We start from the raw sequence: 23,661 nt of genomic DNA, 5'->3' as shown, positions 1-23,661 counted from the left end.
GCACTCAGAGAAAAGCATTTGGCCTGTCGGAACTAGGATCAAGCCGTTTGTTCACTATCAATCAACCTCGAAACCTAAAGCGACTACTCAGACCCGACAGAAGTACTCCCACCGCAGTCACAGCGGATTTGGCGATTATAATTGCTTGCCAGAAAGGATGCCAGCACCAGAACTTTCCGACACTAACATACTTAAACAAACTCCGCCCAAGGTTGCTAATACCGTCCTCCAACGCGAGGGAATCTAAGTTCGCCTCATCCTTGTTCCCTGTCCTGAACTCTCAGCACCGAGAGCCTCTACTTGTTGGCAGCCGGGAATCAAGGCTCCCTCCCGGGAGGATAAGCATAACAACCTCTCCTACAATCCGAATAATGTTCCAGAACATCAGGTCTTTACGAAACAAACTAAATGCACTGGAAGAGATTCTACTCTGAATCTCCTTAGACATCTTGTGCCTCGCTGAAACGTGGTTAGAAACGAACCAGACAGATATAAACTACTCCATTCCCGCAGGCTTTCATGTACTGGCTGCCTCTCGCGATAACCGCAGAGGGAGTGGAGTTGATATAATCTTTGATACGGCAAAGTTCTCCATCGTACACACTGTCTCAAGCATCTCTCAAGATGTGGAAGCTTTAATGATAACTCTGGAACATCAATATACCACTATAGACGTCGCATCCCTGTAGCTTCCTCCAACGCCAACTATGATGCCATCGACGAAGCCACTAACTGGTTAATAAATAAACTGCACCCAGCAGCCACTCACATCGTATGTGGAGACTTCAATCTGCCGCGATCTACCCAACACATCAAATGTCGGCTCACAGAATCTCTCCAATCAATCCAAATCTTCCAAGTTAACTACCGGCCAATGAGAGACCAAAACGTGCTGGACATAGTCTATTCTACGGCGCTATTGTCAACTTGAAGAAACCACAGCCGACATGTTTCAATCAGACCACCAACCAATCACATTTACAGCTCTTCTACCCAAAAAATATTTCAATACCCCCAAACCAAATTTCTGCGAAAGGTCACCACTCCAAAATTTCTGAATCCAGCGCTCTGCATTGAACCTGCATCCACAGTCACATAGAACATCTTAGATGGATGTGAAGTGAGCCTCGCAATCGATCTAATGACCAAATGGATCAATACCATCGCCCTTCACACTGCTACCTAGAGAATCACCATCACTCCGCGCTCCAGAGCGTGGTGGATTCCCCAGCTCAACAAAAGTTTCCACTACAAACATCACTATACGCCAAATGTCCAAGACTGCATTTCATTCTCCAAAGCCAGGGCCGAATTAAACAGAAACAAATCAGTTGCAATTAAGAAGCACCTCGAAAGAACCCTAAAAGGGGGAAGAGAACCATTCTACAGAATAAAGGCTAGTTCTTTCAGTAACATCGACCCAGTTGCCTGGCTCGACTACGTTCCAGATTTTCTAAGCAACCTCCAGCTTTATCCAACCTGCTACTCTTCAACCACTCTTATCCCACTGATGGTCTCGCTACGGTCCGAATTTCCAAGCAACAACTGATGCAGGCCAATAATACTCTCCCTCTCACAGCAACCATCTGTGACAATGGCATCCCCCAGTTCATCATCAAATGCTTAAGAGTCTTCATCATCGATTCACTCCTCCACCTATATAACAGATGCCTCGAAGTTCATTTCTTTCCACCACAGTGGAACAAGTACTCTGTCCGGCCTCTTCCTAAGCACCAAAAATCAACGCTCCCAAGCCAACATAGGCCCATCGCTTGTACCTCTGTATTGCTAAAAATTCTGGAGAAAGCACTGCTACTGTCTGTCACCCATCAAATTCTCTGTGACAGTCCTCAGCAAATACACTATGGGATATCAGGAAGGTCAACTATAACAACCTTGCAACAACCACACTGCACATCTTAGAAGCCATCGAAGAAAGACAGGAATTGTCAGTTATATATTTTGACATCCATTCGGCATTTGATGTCATCTATATACCAAATCTCCTACATCTCTTAGAAAATTACTTCAATTTTCGCGGCGATGTTCTCTGGTTCCTAGAATCTCTCCCATCCAAGAGGACCCTTTTGCTAATGATCGTAACAAAGACCTTCACCTGTCACGTAACTGCCAGTGTACCTCAAAGGGGGGCTGTCTGGCGTTCTTTTCTCAGCAAACATGGTGCCGTTTGTAACCAACAAGTGCAATTGGATCACATATGATGACGATGTCAAGCTCCTTACTAGGATATCGCCATCCAACTCGGCAGCCGAAACCACTCAGCAAATCAATTGCAGGACATGGCTGACTACCTCAATACTTTCAACCTCCAAATCAACCCCCTAAAATCGGCACAAATAATTTATTCAATAAAGGGCAGCCCAACAACGTTGGAGTCATTGCTTAACAGGCTCCAACGTTGTTGGGGTTCCGAGGAGCCGTTAAGCACAGGCCTGAAGAGCTTGAAATATTACATAAGATGTGAACAATGGGATCTAACAGCGCCTATTCTCATACTTCTAATGTACTTTTTTAAGGAATGATAAAAATTATAAATCGGCTTTAATTCAAACAAACACAAATCATTTCGGAAAACCAGAGAAAAATAAATTGATGGAAGTCATAAACCATACGGATTAAGCTGTTCCCTATAACTACGGCGCCTTTAAGATTCTACAAGGATCTTAAAGTAAATAATACAGATAAGCAATACTCGCATTACACTGTAAATTGCACTTTAAAATTTCCCCTTTTCTCTTACTCTTCTTCTATCTGTCATATTTTCCTATTCCTCTGCTTTTCTCTCTCTCTCTCTTGGTCTCTCTCTCTCTCTCTCTCTCTCTCTCTCTCTCTCTCTCTCTCTCTCTCTCTCTATTTTCTGTATCAATCTCTCTTTCACTCTATCTCTCTCCCATTTCTCGCCTCCCCGCCTTTCTCTCTCTCTCTTAGATTGATCTGTATCAATCTTACTGTGTCGAAATCATTTCATATCGCCTACAAACTGGTGAAATCAGCCGACTGATTCACTCCCTGTCATAAGGTGGGCAAATGAGTTTGGTCTTTGAATAATAATAAGGATTTTGCAAATATACAAGTCTTTCTCAACGTTCATAAATACACATTTATATGATATTAACAGCCGATATTCGTCAATGATTTCGTGTAATGAATACTAAACACAATGAGAGACACCCTGAACAGTTAGAAGATCCTTCCATCGTATATCATTCGTGATAGTTCCGTGGCTTCGCTAATTGTCACCCGCTTGGAAAATGTCAGTTTTCTTTCACAACGAGTACATCTGAAAAGAATTTCAATTTACACCGACTACTGACCATTTTAAGCCATAACATTTGCATAATTAATCGAAAGCACCTACTTTCAATGAGACCAGTCTCCCAAAACTTTTTAAAATATTGTATATATGAACGATCATACATTATTATTATTATTTTTTTTTAATTTGGTGATTCTGTTTGACCCAGTTATTAAATGAGACATTCAATGGCCTAAGATGAAAGGAAATTACCTAAATTTGGATATCACTAAATAATGTTGAACTATTAAAGTTGCACATCCTAGACAGAGAGAGAATATTGTTTTTAGGTATAATCGCAATTCCAAAATTTTGTCGCTTGTCTTTGCTAATATAGTGAGCTGCCAATCGCATGTCTTCTAGTGGCAGCTTACGACATAGATTCATCACTGCGACTTCGCTGATTTCTAAATTAGGGATAGGAGTGTGTGTGTGGGGGGCGGGTGAAGGGAATTTAAATTCTTTTTATTTATTTATTTCTTAGTTTATTTTTTCCTTGTTATTATTTTTCCTTTCCTTGGTTAAACTTATTTAGATTTTCTTAGGTGTCCTCACACCTCTCAAGGCCGCACTTTTTGCCACCTGATTATAATACACTAAAAACGATTCTCAGGATCATGACGGTAATTTGCTTTGGTTTTCCTTAATCAATTTCCGGCATTATCTCACCAAATTGTTGTAGAGCAAATTCTTAACTAGGCAAGAAAAGGAGTGTTATTTAGCAGAACAAGGCTCAAAGTGAAAACAAAATATGAAATTTATTACATACATATATACAACATAATACACAACTGAACTAGATAGCATATGATCAAAATATACAAAGTTGTTGACTCAGAGATACCGTGCATTTATTATTCTTATTACAGCTTCCGTTCATTAGTTAATCTGATTTGACAATTATATAAAAAACCTGATTGATTCTTCTGGTCTTATTTCCTAATTAATTCCTAACGGTTATACGTTCAATGTACCCATTTTATTTACTCCTGGATACAATACTGTTTCATATAGTAATAATAGAAACTGCTACGTTCATCATTCAGCTCTTTGTTCTAACCACACAGGTACAATATACTTGTAGACCAATCTTCAGTAACCTAAATTCCCTACTTGTTACTAATCTTTCAGCTAAACTACTTGTACACAAATTTCCATAACTTAAAACACTGTATTCAGCATTGCCCATATCCCTTAATTATATATGATTTAAAACATATTCAGAATCTTTATTTCAACCCGTTGCTTCCTTTCTACCACATTATAGCTATTTGTATATCAATTTCATCTATTAAAACACCATATTTAAAACACTGCTTTGCTCACCTAACTTAATAATCTATCATTTGCACCATATTCAGAATCTTTCTTAAACTCTTTTACCTCCATTCTCCTCACACACGAATATTTTTTTAACGTAATAAACTCTGTTAGTATATCTACCTCAGAGATAATTTATCTTTCACTTACTTTCTAGTACTATCCCCTTTCATTAATTACCCTAATATTTTACTAACCGTCCTTGTTAACTTAGAATATACTTCATATATATCCCTCACCTACTGCTATCTCCTTCTCCTCTTCACCAGGAAGGTTTCAGGCTTTCATCTTAGGCTCTCCAGGCTCTCCTCTAAGGTTTCCTTTTTGGTTTCCTTCATCTGCTTTCTCCTGAATCTGTTTCAAATAATTTTCCGGACCTCTTGGCTCACATATCTGCCATTTCTCAACTGGCCGAACCCTAGGCACACGTGTAATCTCTTACACGACAAAACATCGGGGGTACAGCTTGAGATTTCGTTTCTGGGCTCGCTGATCACCCGATGACTGCCTTCCATTTCTTGTGCACTCTGCTTTCCTTAGTGGCTAACAGGCTTTCTTTGTTTTCTTAGCTCACATATCTGTACAATTGGCCATTTCTGAACGGGCCGGACCCTAGACACAAGTGTAGGCTCTTACATGACAAAAACGTTGGAGGTACAGCTTGCGATTATGTTGCCCGGGTCGCCGATCATCCTATCACTGCCTATGCAAGAGAAGGCTTTCTTTCTTTTCTTGGCTCACATATCTGCACAACTTTCAATGCGCATGTTTCCCACTCTTCCGTTTTCACTGCCTTCCGATGCCGGACAAGGTTTTCTTTCCCATCTTGGCTCACTTTTCTAAGAAAGCCAATCACCCGTAACTGCCCTCCGATGCCGGACAAGGCGTTGTTCCTTTTATTGCAAGTTTATCTTAACCTTAATCTTTCGAGGCACATGTTTCCCACCCTTCCAAACTTCCAAAAAACATAATCACCTTCAATCCGCATGTTCTCGCGTCCTCTACGCTTCACTGCCCCTTTCTTTCATCCCCCCCATTTTTTCTTATTATCTTCTTCATCTTGCTACAACGGTCCTTCCCCTCTCCTTCCACTTCTTTACTCTTCCTCCACGATCACTCTTTCAGCCACTTCTCTTTTTTCCATACTCACGACCTTCAACGTTATCTCCGTCGTTTGAAACTTCTCCCACAGGACTCTCCACCAATCGCAAGAATTCTCTTAACGATCCCTCTTTTCTATTCGTTAAAAAAATTTACCATAACCTTTTTGTCCCGTGTTCAAACCAAGCCTTTTTTCTGTAATTTTCTGGTCTTGTTCTGGTCTATGATGGCAACAATAATTTATCTTCTACTGGACCAAATTTAATGAAATTTTGCACGAAGCTTCATCTTACCTCTATATTAGAGGAAACATTTTAAACCTCTGAAAATTGCGGTATTTTTTTCAGGATAGTGGAAAACATGAACATGTGATCAAGGAAATTTTCTCACGTAACAAATGAGATTATGTGGACATACAGCATATCGTTGGAATGTAAGAAATTTAGAAAAAAGAAATAATAAGGCTTTAAGATATAAAAAAAAAAAACTTTCGGAAACTGGGAAATGCGTTAATTCGAAAACGCATCTGGTTTCAAGTCACATGGTGTTTTCAGATTGAATGTATTTTTTTTTTTTCTTTAAAATTAATCTCTGAGGCTGGAAAATAATCCTGCACATTTATGAAACCACTCTTCAACTTAGACATGTCATCAAAACTTTCGATATATATTCCACGTAATGGAAAAACTGTAGATGGTATTTAATCGCAAACTAAAATCTCTTCAATTTAAAAATTACATATCCTACTTTAGTCATTTATCACACCAATATTTTCAGTAACCGATATGTAATTGTTATTAATAAAATAAAAACATTGTTATATTATTATCCATGAATTTTGTTAATATCTGAAAATTAAAAGGTTTTAACGCCAGCCGATGACTCTTAAATGTCATCATCATCATTTAAGGATGAAGGATGAAGGCCTCTCCAGCAACTTTCCAGTTCCTTCGTTTTGTGCAATGGCCATCCATTTACTATCCACAAACTCATGACTTTCATCTGTCCATCTCCGTCGTTATCTTCCAGGTTTTCTACTAGCTCCTCTTGAGTACCATTCTGTTATTTTCTTAGTCCATCTGTCATCATGTCTTCGAGCTATGGGTCCTGCCCAAGACCTTATGCTAGCGGCAGGAGACAATCTGTAGCTGAGTGGTCAGGAGCGGGAGTGCAGTAGTACACGCTCTTTGAGTAGACTGGGGTTCAAGCCCCTGACTGCTAAATACGGTCGATCTGCCAACCCGCACTGGACCAGCGTGGCAGATTATGGTCCATTTCCCTCAGCATGAATTATTGAGGAGTCTTGCATCCTGCAGTGGGTTGATAATGGCTGCACTTTACCTTTTTACAGAATTATGGGCTTTTGTATGGTACTAAAACAATCTTTATGTTAATTTTTATTGTAGTCCTTTGTGGGTGCTTCAAAGACCTTAACGGTATTTGGAACTTGATGACCTCCGTTTCTGTTTAAAGGTCTTAGTGATTACTTCGTATGCGATTGAGTGCAAGTATATAAAATGTCAAATCTTTTCCTCGTGGGTTTTCTGCAGGTTGCCAGTGTTCGGCACTGCTCTGTCAATTAGACAGGTAGCCTTTTCCTTCTTGTGGACAAGGGTTATATCCAGTCTCTTGTGAGGGATGGTCATGTCCGTTCGTATGGTGCGGTCCTAGAGCTTGTAGGTTTGGGCTCGTGCTTGTAATAACTTATACTTTATTTGAGCAACTGCTATTTCCTCTCTAGCATCTGATGCATTATCCTGGCTACTTCGTGTCTACGACTGTACGAATTTTTGGGTGATCATCTTGAATCCTGCCGTGATTTGTTGGATCGTTTCTGAGGAGAGGTAGCATCGTCTAACTGTTTCACCTGACACTCAATGCTCTTTGGCAATGCATTTTCTATAGTTACTGGTGTTGATTACCTGGTCCTGGAGGGCGAACATGAATCTTTCAGTATTTGGCAAGGGCATTCGGCTCATGAGTCATGTATTGGAAGCCATTTTATCTATGTGATCTTGATGGAGGTAATTGCAGTGGATGCCATGGAGTGTCTTTTTTCCCAAACTTTCTAGCCTCGTTTATGCCATCTGGGCAGGCGGGGACTCCATGCATATATTGAGTGGATATGCCGCTTGTCTATCTTCCTTATGGCCTGGTAGAGAGCCGCTGTTTTTTCTTTTCTTTTTTTTTTTTTCTGGAAGTAATCCTTCAGCTTAGTTATCGCTGTTTTCTGTTGATCGTGAAGTGTATCAGGACACTTCCTCCCTCTTTTCCAGGTATTTTCTGTCTTTTCACGGTTGACGTTGGCGGCTTTTGGTCATTATTGTTTTTGTGCACCATCAGAACAGATAAACTACAACTTGTGTTTGGTACTCAGGAATTGTGCACTTAGTGATTGTGGAGTAGGAGATAAGAGTTTCTTAAAATTTTAAGTGATGTTCAAACAAATTCATACGCTAAATTTAATAGCTCAAATAAAAACAATGAGAATAATTTCACCTGGCCGCTGTTAAAATTTAATATTATTATTCCTTTTAATTTATACCTACCGTGGACAGTCATTTTGGTTCAATTTATTTTTATCTCACATAAAATACATCTCACAATATTAAATATTTTATATACTAGAAAATTGTTAACTTTTACTAATTAGCATCCACCGTTGTAACTGAGATAGTCGCATAGCTTTTTTTTTTTATAATTTGCTAAACCCAATAAAAAATATCAAACGAAGGTTAATGAGAGCAGTCAATGATAAAAAGAAAGGTTTTATCATATATTTGTAGAATTTTCACAATCAGTGGCCCATCCACATTGAAACTCAGAAACTCGCGTGGTGTCTGTCAACCAGCACGTTTGTACTTTTGGGAGTTGCTCCAATGAAATGTAGGCTGTTTTGTTCACCCGGCCTCTATTAAACACCAAAAGGTTTAATGGCTCGTAATTCACAGTATATGGAAACGAAAACATAAAATACATTATAACCGGTTAGAGGATATTGGTGGGGAAAGGTACACGGGAGAATTTGATTTTAAACTCTCCACATTAAAAAAAAAAATAATAATAATAATAGTAAAAATAAAATAAGGACTAGCAGATTAAGGTTCTAACTCGAGACAATAGCAAAGGGATCGTAATCCCCTATCCGATGCGCAAATGACCAGCAAAAAGGAGCTGTAATCTCCGTGTTGGTGTGAAATTCAATCCTGAGAAATAGACCGCAGAAACTATGCCATTGACCACCGCCTGCGAGGAGCATGAGGCAGAGAATATTAAGTGAAGAAAATACCTCATTTAAAAACAAGACAGTTTTGTGTTCCCATGAAATAAAAAACAGAATGAAATTTAACAAAATAAATCATGCTTTTAGACATTTTAATATAATATTGAAAATGATGTATGGTATTATTGCTGCATTGCTTGATAGATGCATATTCTTTTGTACGCAGTGCTTTTACTGATGTTTCAGATAAGTACCATCCAGAGCACCATACATACCCATAACGTTCTTGTTTATAATTAAAATTTATTACACACCAAATTAATAAAATAATAATTGTCAATGCGTTCCAAGGCGAAATAAGCAATATCCTGCCAGATAATATACGTGAATGTAAGAGAATGAGTCATGAGAATGGATCTCATGAATATATAATTCGTACTCGTTTCAAACAGCGTGTGTGTGGTAAAGTTTCATTGGCTGCTGTATCATTCTCATTGCTTTAAAAAGACAGCTGAATCTTAGTGAAACACAGTCCAGGTAGCTCTTGCGAATCGTTAGTAATCTCTCTGGATCGAAGTTATTTCAACCATCAACCATGAAGGGACTCGTTGGCTTAGCTCTTGTGACGGGATTCTTCGTTTTGATATATCAATGTGCAGGTAAATATTTGTAGTTTAGTTCCATTCCTCTTTTCACATTACTATTAAGCTGAGTACCGTTTTTTTTCAGGGCGAAATCTGAATTAATTATTCATGAATTGATTGTGCTTTGTTAAAACATTTTGAAAGGGCTAAAAGTAGAAAACCTGCTTTGTGCCCTAACGGTAGCCGAGCTTAAGGTCTGTTGCCAAAGCTATTAAACGCAACTTTTGCCAGGCTCTGCTCCCACCTCTACTCTCTTCTGTCAAAACCAAATGGTTCTATTGTCACTTCAGCCAAGGATAAAGCTCACCTGTTAGCCTCCCATTTTCTTCCAACTTATGTATTAATGATCTTGGTAAAACACCTCCCACCATTCTCAGCACTCTCCGTTCAATGACTCCTGTGGTATTCCGTCAAAAGCATGTCAGAAGGATTTTGACTAATCTTGATGCTAAGCTGCCCTCCTGAACTTCTTCCTGTTCTTTGCCGCCTTTTATTTAACTTTCTCATTACAAAGGTGTTTTTCCTTCTGCTTGGAAATTTGCTCACACCCAGGCTGTTCCTAAAAAGGGTGACAAATCCCTCCCATCCAATTATTGTCCCATTGCAATTACTTCTATAATCTTGTTAAATAATGGAGAAATAAATTAACCGCCAACTCTTAAACTACCTAGAAACCTTCAGTCTGATCAATAATCGCCAGTGTGGATTCCGTCAGTGTCGATCCACTAATGATGTTCTGACTTACGCAACCCATTAATGGACAAATTCAACGGAACAGTTGGGTGAAATACAATCAGTTGCTCTTGACATCTGAAAGGTTTTCGATCTTGTTTGGCATAATTGTATTATAAACAAGCATCCATCTTATGGCTTTTCAACTGTTTTTTTTGAAATTGGTTATCTGTATATTTCTAGGTGGTAGATGACTTTCATCAACCGGTGCAATGCCACCATTTTGCTTATTGGAGGCTTGAAGTGGTGGAACCCATGTTTAGTCTCTGGAGCTAAGTTCTGGTCAACCCTTCCACATCTCTTCCATCATGCAGTATGATTGATGACTTTTGAGGTTATGATGAACATCGTGGTAAGATCCATTATTCCTTACATTTCGAGGGTACAGCTCTAAAACGGTGTTCGCAGGTCGGCCGCTAGTTAGTACACTGGACCGAACCTATTGGTAACTCTCTAGGAGGCTTCCGGATCAGCTAGTGTATAATCTTGCTACCTCTACTCTGCCAGATAGTGAATGGAGGGAGTCCGAGTAGTGTGTGTGTGAAGGGGGACATGGTCGTGGCTACGTTATGTCAAGGATCTGGGTATATTCTTACCATGTGTACGCCATATCGAAAAGATTCATTAATTCATACAGCATGTCCCACTCACTTTTTCCTACTATTGAATACACCATGAATTGTAAAACTAATAGAGCAAGCTTATCTGCGAAAATATCTAAACCTCCCAAACACTTTCTAATTCATTTCCCAAATATACGTGTTCTCAATTCTAATCTGAACGATATCCATTTCCAGTGGCACTCTTCCAAACCCCATCTAATTTTTCTGACAGAATCTCAGTTATCAGTTGATTAAACTACTGCTCATCTCAGTTGCCCTAATTATTCGCTGTATGATTCCTTTCGCCTCAAAGGTGGTACTTGTGCATATGTCCGTTTGGATATTCCCTGTCAGAAACTTGGTAATTTGGAATCTCCTCTCTTCGATCTTCTCTGGCTTAAAATCTCTCTATCTCATTGTGTCAAATTTATCTGTTGTCTTTACTGTCCTCCCAACTTTACTAATCACAAGGAGCTCTTTGACTTCCTCTCTTTGCAACTTGACTCTCTCCAATCCAACTTTCCTAAGAGAGAGGTAATTTTCCTTGGTGATTTTAATGTTCACAACTCCAGCCGGCTTCCGTTTTCTAGTCACACCGACCCAACTTGTTGCGATGCTGAGGCTTTTGCAATTACTAATAACCTTGCACAGATTTTTCATTTACTTACAAGAATACCGGACAATCCTAATCATACAGCCAACATCCTTGATCTTTTTCTCATAAACAACCCTTCGAAGTACACGGTAGAAGTGAGAGGTCCTTTAGGCACTTCAGATCACAATTTGATGATTGTCTCTTCTCCAATAGAGCCTTTATCTCATGGCTATTCCCAACCTAGTATTGGTTGGCATTACAAGAATGAAAATGGGATGACCTGCGAGATTTCTTTTCTTATTTTCTTTGGTCGGATTACTGTTTCAAAACTTCTGATGTCAACGTTTGCTCATCGTGTCAGCGAAATTATTCTTGCAGGAATGGAATCCTTTATCCCACACTCCTCTTTAAAATCTCGTCCTTTATCTAAACATTGGTTTTTCAATAAATGTGCTAAGGCTGTTCAAGAGAAGAATGTTGCATATCGTAATTGGCTTGTATCTAATTCTTCAGTTTAATTTTCTTCCTACACCAAAGCCGCAACAATTGTAAAGCAGTTATTAATCAGTCCAAACTAGAATTTGAACCATCTAAGAGTAGAAAACTTGCTTCTTGCCCTAATTGTAGCCAAGCATTCTGGTCTCTTGCCAAAGCTATTGGCAGCAACGTTTGCCCATCTCTGCTCCCACCTCTGTCCAAACCAGATGGTTTTGTTGTCACTTCAGCCAAGGATAAATCTGGCCTACTAGCATCCCATTTTTCTTCCAATTGATGTATTAATCATTTTGGTAAAACACCTCCCTCCATTCCCAACATGCTCCATTCAGTGCCTCCTGTGGTCTTCCGTCAAAGGGATGTCAGAAGGATTTTGACGAATCTTGATGCTAAGAAAGCTCCAGGTCCCGATAGTGTTTCTCCATTTTTTCTCAAAATCTGCTCCTGAACTTATTCCTCTTCTTTGCCGGCTTTTTTCACTTTCTTATTCCAGAGGTGTTTTTCCCTCTTCTTGAAAATTTGATCATATCCAGCAGTGTTCCTAAAAAGGGTAAAAATCCCTTCCATCCAATTATCATCTCATTACAATTACTTCTACTCTTTCTAAAGTAATGGAGAAATTCGTTAACCACCAACTCTTAAACCTAGCTGGAAACCTTTCGTCTGATCAACGATCGCCAGTATGGATTACAGTAGTGTCGATTCACTAGTGACATTCTGGCTTATGTTACCCATTTATGGACTAATTCAATGGAAAGATTCGGTTAAACGCAAGTAGTTTCTGTTGATATCTCAAAGGCTTTCGATCGTGTTTGGCATAAAGGTCTTCTAAACAAACTTTCATCTTATGCTTTCCCATCCGTTTTTTGTAATTGGTTATCCAGTTTTCTCTGTGATCGCTCACTGAGAGTTATGGTAGATGGCTCTCTGTCTTCTCACTTCTCCTATAATGACGGTGACCGCCAAGGTACAGTTCTTTCCACCACTCTTTTCCGCTTGTATATTAAGGGCCTTCTTCCATTGACTGGAAATCCTATCTATAGTTTTGCCGATGATAGCACATTGCCTTCCACTTTTCGTTTTGAGAAAACTTGCCCTACTCAATCAACTTCAAATTCTCGAATAACTGCTACCAAGTCCTTAAATGCCGATCTCCAGGTAATTCTCCAGTGAGGCAAAGACAACTTAGTTGATTTCAATCCTTCAAAACTCAGTCTTGTTTTATATCACGCAAAAAGGATTCTTCTGCTCCTATGCTTATCTTTAGTGACACTTCGATTTCTAGGCAAAATGAAATATCTCTTTTGGAGATTACACTGACTTCTCATCTCTTTTGGTACAAGTACATTACAAATACATGTATCGCTTCGTCTGGATATAAAAAACTTGGTTTTCTCTTTCGCCCTCGGCGTTACTTTACTTCCAAACAGCTGTTCACTCTACACAAATCGCAAATCCGCCCTGCCATTGAATATTGTTCCCACATCTGGGGTGGTGCTCCCAAAACCTCTGTGAAGCTTCTTGATTCCATTCAGAAGAGGGCAGTTAGGTTAATTAATGATTCACCTCTAACAGAATCTTTCCACTCTCTGTCTCATAGATGTACTGTTTCAGCTGCATGCCTCTTCTACAGATATTTCCATGGGCACTATTCTTCTGAATTGGCTTCTATAATTCCCGTTCTCTCTTTCAAAACAGTCCGAACACGTGCCGCAACAGCCACCATCCATTTACTGTCCAACTTCAAACTCACAGAACCAACTTTTCATCTTCCTCATTTATTCATTGAGGTGCCGGTTTCTGGAATAACCTTCCTTCATACGTATTTCCTCAAAATTACAGTCTACAGAAGTTCAAGTCCAATGTCAACAAATATCTGCTTTCATCTTCTCACCCACCAACCCAAGCACGATACTAAGTACTATTGGTCCTATAATATTTAGGACTATAGAACCTTTAATTCTATAATAAAAATTAAAAATAAAAACTATATGTACAGTATATATCAGTCACAATATTCATTCTTACTAATTTTGCTTCTTTTTTTATTCTTATTAGCTAGTGATCCATTGAGTGTTAAAGAATGTTCCCATGAACCTTGTCCCGCGAATCCAGAGTGCAACCCTGAAGCTCCTCCATGCGAAGTGAAACCCGGAGAAGTGCACTGCGTCCGACTTGTTGGAAGTAAGAAATTTTATTTTTTTATCCATAAAGAAAATTGCATATGATGAATAGTTTTTTTTTTCTTTCTTACTCTTTAATTCGACAGCAAAGTGAGTCACCGTTAGCTTCTATGGGAGGGATGAAATTAGATTGTGTTTGCTAAGCAAGACAATATAGTTAGAAGAGCTTTTGTATCTGCTAAGAAGATTTGGAAAAAAATAGCACTAAATTCATAATTATATGATCAGTGAAACCTCATCTATACCAATTAATACGAGAAGTTCTGCTACAGCATTAGTAAAAATTAGAGAAATGATTGATACGTAATAAATATCTGGGCAATTCACGCATGGCGTAAAATGCCCATAAAGAAAGCAAATAAAGTAATCGCTAGATCGTTAACGAAGACAACCTAATGCAACTGTTATTTTCGAAAACTTCTCGGACAATTCTGAAAAATTCACATTATATTTTGGATGTGAATCTAATGATGAGACTAGAATATACATTAGGAATAAACTAGAATAAATATCGACAGCATTGTGAGTCACGAAAATATACTAAACACATTTAAGAAAACTCAAGAAAGGATTCATCTTCCACATTTTTGAAGAATACAATTTGCGTTTGCAAAATAGCTAGAGCAGCAATTGTTATTTATTTATTTTTGTTTTGAATATATCACTTAACAATTTATTATTTCACAATTTAATTCTTTTCAGAAATTTTTTATTGATGTAAATTGAAATATGAGCCATTTTCGTTTTTTTTTTTTCAGTCCTGGGGAGAGTCCTTGGGATTATATTACGTATCTTAGGGACTGTGCAAGCATGTCCTAAAAGTGGTGGTCCATGTACCGATTGTGAAGTAAAAAACATTACATGCAATGGAAAAGAGTGTGAAGGATTAAATCTAATTGGCAACCTAGAATTAGACATTTATATATGTTACTACCTCCCTCCTGGACTTCAGGTAAATAGTAGAATCCTTAGAGGAACTCTTGGTGCGCTTTATTTAAATTTAATATTATACTTTTATGGGCAGAAATTAAATTATTTTTGAATTTGCGCTGTTGTATTTTAAAGAGAGTTGAAATTATGCACATTTGTCATGTGAATAATGGAAATGAATGAGCACATGCGTTTAATGTATAACATGCAAAGTTAATATCTAAAGTGACATACCATCGGCCAATCGCACTTTTCTAGATTGGAACTGTAATCGCTTTAAGGTACACGAATTAATCTAGAACCGCAGCTGTTTATTATGGCTGAATTATCTTTTTTCCCGCGTTATAACTCAGGTTTGGTCTTAGCCTTTTCAATGACGTTCCACCAGTAAGCCCTACCAGCTTCTTATTATCACGATCTTTAAGGTCTCTTCTAATTGATGAATCCATCCATCCATCTTTTCTATGGTCTTCCTCTTGCCCGCCTACCGGTAGGGTTCCATTTCATTATACTCTTAGTTGTTCTGCTGTCATCCATTCTCAAAACATATCCAACCAGGCAAGTCTCTGGCTTTTCACAAATCTGACGATGTCCGCACGCTGAATAAGATTGTCAAGTTCATGGTTCGTTCTGATCATCCAGATTCCCCCTCTTTCCCCTTCCTTTATCAACTATTTCCTCTTCTGAACAATGTTTCTTTTTGACTTCTCTAGAATTTTTTGGAAAATCCAGTGGGAGACCTGTCCTGGATTGTTTCTGGAGCGCCTCCAGTGACTGCGATGTCGCCAGGTGCCGGCACACTACAAACATAACACTTGCAAACCTACATTACACTTACACAGCAGACTTTGGAATTTGCCTAGTACAGATGATACAGCGTGTATAGAGGAACCTGGAGAACGAAAAAAAAAGAACAAGAAAGAAAAAAACAACAAAAAAAAACCTCCACCTCTCCTAAACTCTCTCAACATATACATCTTGTCATAATCATGTATGTTATATTGAATAATTTCATCGTTTTTTATGCTAATATCTATTAAAACTATACATGAAATATATTCTTTCATTGCAAGAAGTTAATCCAATTGTTTTCTGGATAACCTGATATTTAAAATTAAGAGAAAGAGCTGACCTTTATCAACTATAAGAGCTTTAATATTAAGATTATTCAAAAATTTAAAGGCGAAATAAAAATCTGTGAGTCCTCAAAAACTATAACCTTATGTCTTAGTTTTAGCTTAGCTCTACGTTTCAAAAAATTACAATTATACGGAATAAATGAGTCTATTTTATTTTCGGCAGATATTTTGAACTGTTATGGCTCTTGACGATTCATTCTTCTTTACATAAATCCTTCCATGTTTTAACCAAAAAAAATTATTGCTGTGTGTTTTATCTAATTGTTTAATTGCCGAAAACTACTTTATAGATTCTGATGGTGGCTTGTAACACAAATAATTCAGATAATGCGCATTATTTGTATTACAAATAATAAAACAAATAGTAATAATAATAACAATAATAACCTGACCATTTCGATCAACCTGTCAACCACTGGTATGGTGCCAAAGACCCTGCATAACAGTCTAGCAGCAATAGATCTCACAGCGAACACCTACAAGGAACTCCAGAATGTCGCAATCCTGAACACCTACAAGGAACTCCAGAATGTCGCAATCCTGAACACCTGTAGGATAGTCATAGAGTTCCTCGACCAACAGTAACACCAGACATAACAACCACCACCTTGGGAAGAATAATAAAACAGCAACAATAATAATAATTAAATAGCACCGACCAGTACTCTTTTGAATTGATACCACTGAGAAAGTAAAAGCAGCATTCGAATCACCTCCATCTGAAATCTTGTGGTTCATTTATATTTTTTATTACAATGCTACCACCAGATCACAGGAGTTTACATTAAGTCACGAATACAGTCGTTAATAGCAGTGATAATACAATTGTTAGCAGCTCATGTGACTCATAATTTAGCAGACTGGAGCTCGAACCACGCTCCAATCACACTGTTTGTGCTACAAAATTGACCACTCCAGATTTGTTCCACATAATGAATCTTTTGTGGGAATGCAACAGAAGTTGTTATTCTAACTTAATAAATACTGCTTATTGTAAAACGAAAAAAAAAAATACTACTGTTTGTACTAATCCTTCACAGCCAGGGGTTAATTATTATTGTATAAAGAGATTGTAGGATTCATAGGTTAGTGTATATAGGGACAAATTGTTAAGTATATAGAGTTAATAGGAGTTATAGGTTACAGTATATAGCGTTTATTAATTGAAGTATATTTTTTTTTTATAAAATTCCATTAATTAAGAGTAAATCGATTTTTTTTATTTATCTCCAGGGTGCATTTGAACTGATTGTGTGCATCTTCGTTAATATCCTGGAATTGATAAAGATTCAACTTTGTTGCATCAGAATTGCATTATTCTGCATTTGGTAAGTAAGATATTGAATCGCTTTTCGTTTGGCTTGGTGACGGATATATTGTTTAATGCTCTCATTTTATTAATACGAAAATATTCTTGATTTCTGCGTTATATCATAAATGTAATCAGTTCATTAATACCAATACAGAGAGCGTCTATAAATTACTGACTTCATTGTGAAGCTCGATTAAAATTTTATTGTAATAAATATGTTGCCAAGCTTTGTTGCTGTTATGAAAGCCATTCAATAAGTTTTATTTTTACCTCGTGCGGTTGGCCACTTTGATCCCAACAAGCATTTCCACAGTACATCATATTAAAATGGCGGCAGTTCAGGAGAGAGCAATGTGCTTGTTGTGGTTGTGAGACACCAAACTTCCAGTGACTGTAAAGAGATATTTGACGAGAATTCAAGAACGATCCATCCACCTAGGCAGACTTTTTAAACAGTTTCAAGAAGTCAGCACTGTGCTGCATTAGAAAGGAGCAGGTAGCCCTAGAGCAGCTGCATAAAAAGTATCGGAAATTAGAGAAGTGTTTATTAGAAGCCAAAATTTATCAGCCTGGCATGGCAACAGTTGCAAATATCACGAACAACATTGCACAGTGTGGTTCCCAAGAGATTTAAAATTCAAGCATACAAAGTGCAAATCATCCAGGAAATTAAGCATCACGACAAAACACAACGAGTAGAATTCGCTCACGATCTCAACCGTATAGACGAAGTTGAGCTCTCTCTGACGTTTTCAGTAAAGAAGCGATATTCCACATGTCTGGCATCGACTAAGTGCAATGCACTTATTAAAACAACAAGGCGGCACACAGAACTGTAGGAACGTGCAACTGTGGTGCTTAATCAAATTATTGATGAAGTGAGATTCAAAATTGTTTTATGTTCAATGAAGGTGAATAAAAACTAATTTTGAGATTATCAAATCTGAACCTCACCTCTCTCTCTCCATTTGGAGTATACCTTACATTTATATAATAACCAAATTTCCATAATATATTTGCATTAACATACCTCGTAAAGAGGTTCTTACTATCTGTGTAATTGTTAAAATGTAGCGTAGATCCATAGTCAAATATAATATTAGATAGAAACTTTCTTTTAATTTTTATTTTTTTGTGAATGTGCTGAAATAATAAAATGCGTATTTATTTATTTCCAGATTTCCCTCTGATACTTTGTATTTGATCCAACAGCGAAATGGAGCCAATTTACAGAGCCCTATAAGAGATCAAATACTTTTATATTTGAAGAAGGAAGAAAATAGCACATGCCTCTTTTTGACTTACTGCTGATTTTGTGTTAACTTCCACTGTATTCCTAACGACATTTGTAATTTCATTTTGAATTAAATGCAGTAATAAATATTTCAAAAATATGTTTATTTGGTTTACTTCCAACATTTTCACTTTCTGATACGTATTCTGATCGTCATAAAAGTCTGTGCTAATCTTGCATAGACGTTTAAGGAGATGTAGCGCTAACTTCAATTACCATAACATTATTTAAAAAAAAAAAAAAAAAAATGTTTGAACAGAAAAAATGTGCAAAGCATAACTTGTTAAATAATGACGTCTATTTTTCTTTAAATAATATACGTGGTAAAATGAATATTCTGTATTAAAAGAAATAATAAGCAAGGGGTGTCAGATTAAGATACCATTCAACAAAGTTTAAATAATAAAGTAGAAAGTAAGCTACTTCTAAATCGAAATTTTAGAATTGTCGATGAAACGAGAAAAGATTCCTGATTTCTAAACGCTATTGGCTACTAAATTCTCTGCGTTACACTCTAAATAAAGAAACCAAAAATCCCAGAATGGCTTTAAAAATTTTATATCTTTTAATGTTAATTAACCAATTAATTCGAGAATTTAATACATACAGCATTAGTAAAAATTAGAGAAATGATTGATACGTAATAAATATCTGGGCATTTCACGCAATGCGTAAAATGCCCTGAGGTTTTCACTAAAGGCACTAAATTTTCACTAAAGATGTTAAATTATTGCATCAGGCGAAGACAATTATCAGCAACGTTTATTTAAAATTTAATGACGATAATTCCACTGACTCTGTGCGGACACTTGTGCTGCGTAACAGCGATTTAACTGGTGTTTCAACTGGCACAAGCCTGACAATTAAAACTAAAATAACTGGCTTCACCAGGCCGAAAGACACTGCCAGTTATAGATTCATGCTTTCAGAAGCAGCACAACTTTACTTTGTCAGCTATTCCTTTTAAAGCGCATCAGTTTTACTCTGAGCATTGTAGACTGGTTGCATGGAAGGCCCATGGTTTATTATCGTTGATTTATAGAGCAATTGCTAGTAGAGATAAGGAAGTCATAATCCCATTATATAAGGCTATTCTTAGGCCACACTTGGAATACTCTGCTCAAGTATGGACACCGCACCTAATGAAAGACATTGTGTTTGTTGAAAGGGTACAAAGATGGGTTACTCAACTGCTGAGATTGGAAAAGTGCATCCATATGAGGAAGACTTCGAATATGTGCGTTGCAGAGTTCGAAACTAGGAAATCTTAGAGGAGACTTGATTGAGGTGTTTAAGGCTCTGAGAGGCATAAGCAAAATGAATAAGGACAAAATGTTCATGGTTATAAATGATTCTAGAACTAGGGCCCATAATTTTAAGTTACGGGTGGGAATGTTTAGACGGGATTGCAGGAAGTTTTATTTTATCCAGCGAGTTATAAATTACTGGAATAGTGTTAACTGTATGGGTGGTAGAGGCTGATAGTTTGGGGAAATTTAAAGATCAGCTGGATAATTACCTACGGGAGGAGGTAAACGCATAGGTTGTCTATTTCCTTTTCTCTTATTAATTATAATTAATTTTCTTCTTATTGTTATTTTTTTATTTTTTGGCTGGTGTAGCATAAGGCTTCCTTGCACCATGTGGCCATTGCTGATACTAAAACTAATAATGCATTAGAGCCACTGATGCCAATTTTCTTTCTTTTCCTTATTCTGTTTTATATTTTTAGTTTATTGAAATCACAATAAACTAAAAAAATCACATTGAAATCGCAATGTTAAACCGCCTTCATATCAGGATAGAGTATAGAAGATGCCATAATTTACTGTAGGGAGTTTTAACTATCTATTAATTTATATTTTGACAAGCTAATCAGATAGACGAATAGAGCAGTTTTTTTTTTTTTTTTGTTTAATTGTGTAAGTTAGTTTTTATCTTGCTTAAGTTTTATAAAACAATTTTCTTAAATTTAAAAGTAGTGTGCAAGCATTAAATTCGAGACACTGTAGTTGAAATGTTCGTAATGATAAACAAGGAGGGTCCATATCAGGGTGCTCTCTACAAATAGCGATTACTTGAAACAAATGGTTTCAAGTAATCGCTAGATCGTTAACGAAGACAACCTAATGCAAATGTTATTTTCGAAAAATTCTCGGACAATTCTGAAAAATTCATATTATATTTTTTAACAATCTAATGATGAGACTAGAATATACATTACGAAAAACTAGAATAAATATCGTAAATATACAAAACACATTTAAGAAAACTCAAGGAAGGATTCATCTTCCACATTTTTGAAGAATACAATTTGCGTTTGCAAAATAGCTAGAGCAACAATTGTTATTTATTTATTTTTGTTTTGAATATATCACTTAACAATTTAATTCTTTTCAGAAGTTTTTTATTGATGTAAATTGAAATATGAGCCATTTCCGTTTTTTTTTTTCAGTCTTGGGGAGAGTCCTTGGGATTATAGCACGTATCTTAGGGAATGTGCAAGCATGTCCTAAAAGTGGTGGTCCATGTACCGATTGTGAAGTAAAAAACATTACATGCAATGGAAAAGAGTGTAAAGGATTAGAACTAGCTCTCAACCTAGAATTAGACATTTATGTATGTTACTACCTCCCTCCTGGACTTCAGGTAAATAGTAGAATCCTTAGAGGAACTCTTGGTGCGCTTTTATTTAAATTAATATTATACCTTTGTGGGCAAAAATTAAATTATTTTTGAATTTGCGCTAAAAAATTAAATTATTTTTGAATTTAAAGTGTGTTGAAATTATGCACATTTGTTATGTGAATAGTGGAAATGAATGAGAACATGCATTTAATGTATAACATGCAGAGTTAATATCTAAAGTGACATTTGCGATCACTTTTCTCTAAGGGAATACCATCGGCCGATCTCACTTTTCTAGATTGGAACTGTAATCGCTTTAAGGTACACGAATTAATCTAGAACCGCAGCTGTTTATTATGGCTGAATTATCTTTTTTCTCGCGTTATAACTCAGGTTTGGTCTTAGCCTTTTCAATGACGTTCCACCAGTAAGCCCTACCAGAAGTCAAACTTCAACTTCTTATTATCATGAACTTTAATTCCTCTTCTAATTGATGAATCTATCCATCCATCTTTTCTGTGGTCTTCCTCTTGCCCGCCTACCGGTAGGGTTCCATTTCATCTATACTCTTAGTTGTTCTGCTGTCATCCATTCTCAAAACATGTTCTAACCAGGCAAGTCTCTGGGTTTTCACAAATCTGACGATGCCCGCACCCTGAATAAGATTGTCAAGTTTATGGTTCGTTCTGATCCTCCAGGATTCCCCCTCTTTCCCCTTCCTTCACCAACTGTTTCCTCTTCTGAACAATGTTTCTTTTTGACTTCTCTAGAATTTTCTGGAAAATCCAGTGCGAGACCTGTCCTGGATAGTTTCTGGAGCGCCTCCAGTGACTGCGAAGTCGCCAGGTGCAGGCGCACTACAAACATAACATAACATTTGCAAACCTACATTACACTTACACAGCAGGCTTTGGAATTTGCCTAGTACAGATGATACAGCGGTGTATGGGGGAACCTGGAGACCGAAGAAAAGAACAAGGAACAAAAAAACAACAAAAAAAAATATCCTACACCTCCCGTGACACATTACCCCGTTATCGGCGAGTTGCGCCACAGTCGCCCTTCTGTTTCCATGAACACTCCGGAAGAGCCTTCACAGACATCGAGCATCGATGAGCCGTGGTCGTCCAACACCTCGCTGACTGTTCGTGGGTTTTCCCTCCCTGGACCACTTTCAGTCGGTACTAACCACGGCTGACCGTGGTTAGTACCGACTGAAAACGACATCAGCCGTGCCGCTTAGGATATGCTCTGACCCAGTCGTCTGTCCATTACAGTTTGGTCTTTGTCAAACTCGTTTAACTCCTCTGCCTTTCCCAACTGAAGAACAAGGCCAACACTGATTAACGGAGCTCAATATCAGGTGTTTTTTTATACCGTGTTCGGACCCGCGCACGCGCCGCAGTTCACAAGCAGTTGCTTCAATTTGCATAACGACTGGCTGGTCATAATGTTTTGGTTCATCAGCGTAAATGTTTCTTTCTGAATAGAGCATTATGCGCTTAATCATAATACAATGCAATACAATGTAATTTATTTAATTTATGTACTTTATATAATTTATTCGTAATAATAATAATAATTAAATAGCACTGCCAAGAATTCGTACTCACTGTCCACAATCCTACTCAGCAACAGCAGCATTCTGATTTTGTTTACGCGTGGTGATTACGCTAATCACCACGCGTAACTGCTAAATTAGCAGTTACGCGAACTCGAACCACGGTCACCCAAACTGTTTGTGCTACTGCACTGATCACTCCAGATGTGTTCCTTTAATGAGACGTTTGTGGGAATTCAACTACAGTGGATATTCTAACTTAATAAATATCTGTTTTTGTACAATAAAAAAATAACAGTAAAAACAAGCACTTCGCACACGCGGATTAATTACTAGTGTATATAGCGGTTAATTATTAAATATACAGGGGTAATAGGAGCTATAGGTTCGTATGTATAGCAGTTATTTATTAGTGTATATATTTTATTTAATACAGTTCCTTTAATTAAGAGTATTCCATTCTTTTTTTTTTTCTTTATTCCCAGGGTGCAATAGGATTGTGTGCATCTTCGTTAACATCATCGAATTGATAAAGATTCAACTTTGTTGTATCAGAATTTTATTATTCTGCATTTGGTAAGCAAGA

At 37.4% G+C, this 23,661-nt stretch overlaps 1 protein-coding gene across 1 annotated transcript; it reads left to right on the top strand.

Moving 5' to 3' along the window:
• The first annotated feature begins 9,502 nt into the window (after positions 1-9,502).
• LOC150077994 (uncharacterized) lies at positions 9,503-18,918 on the top strand. Its single transcript, XM_090385229.1, has 5 exons — positions 9,503-9,619; positions 14,087-14,212; positions 14,970-15,163; positions 17,514-17,608; positions 18,771-18,918. Coding segments are annotated over exons 1-5 (480 nt in total). The 5' UTR covers positions 9,503-9,555; the 3' UTR covers positions 18,772-18,918.
• The last annotated feature ends 4,743 nt before the right edge of the window (positions 18,919-23,661 follow it).

This window comes from Mastigoproctus giganteus, chromosome 11 (assembly GCF_048544385.1).
Source record: "Mastigoproctus giganteus isolate SK-2022 chromosome 11, ASM4854438v1, whole genome shotgun sequence".
In the NCBI taxonomy this organism is placed as follows: Eukaryota; Metazoa; Arthropoda; class Arachnida; order Uropygi; family Thelyphonidae; genus Mastigoproctus; species Mastigoproctus giganteus.
This window is presented reverse-complemented; position numbering and strand designations above follow the sequence as displayed.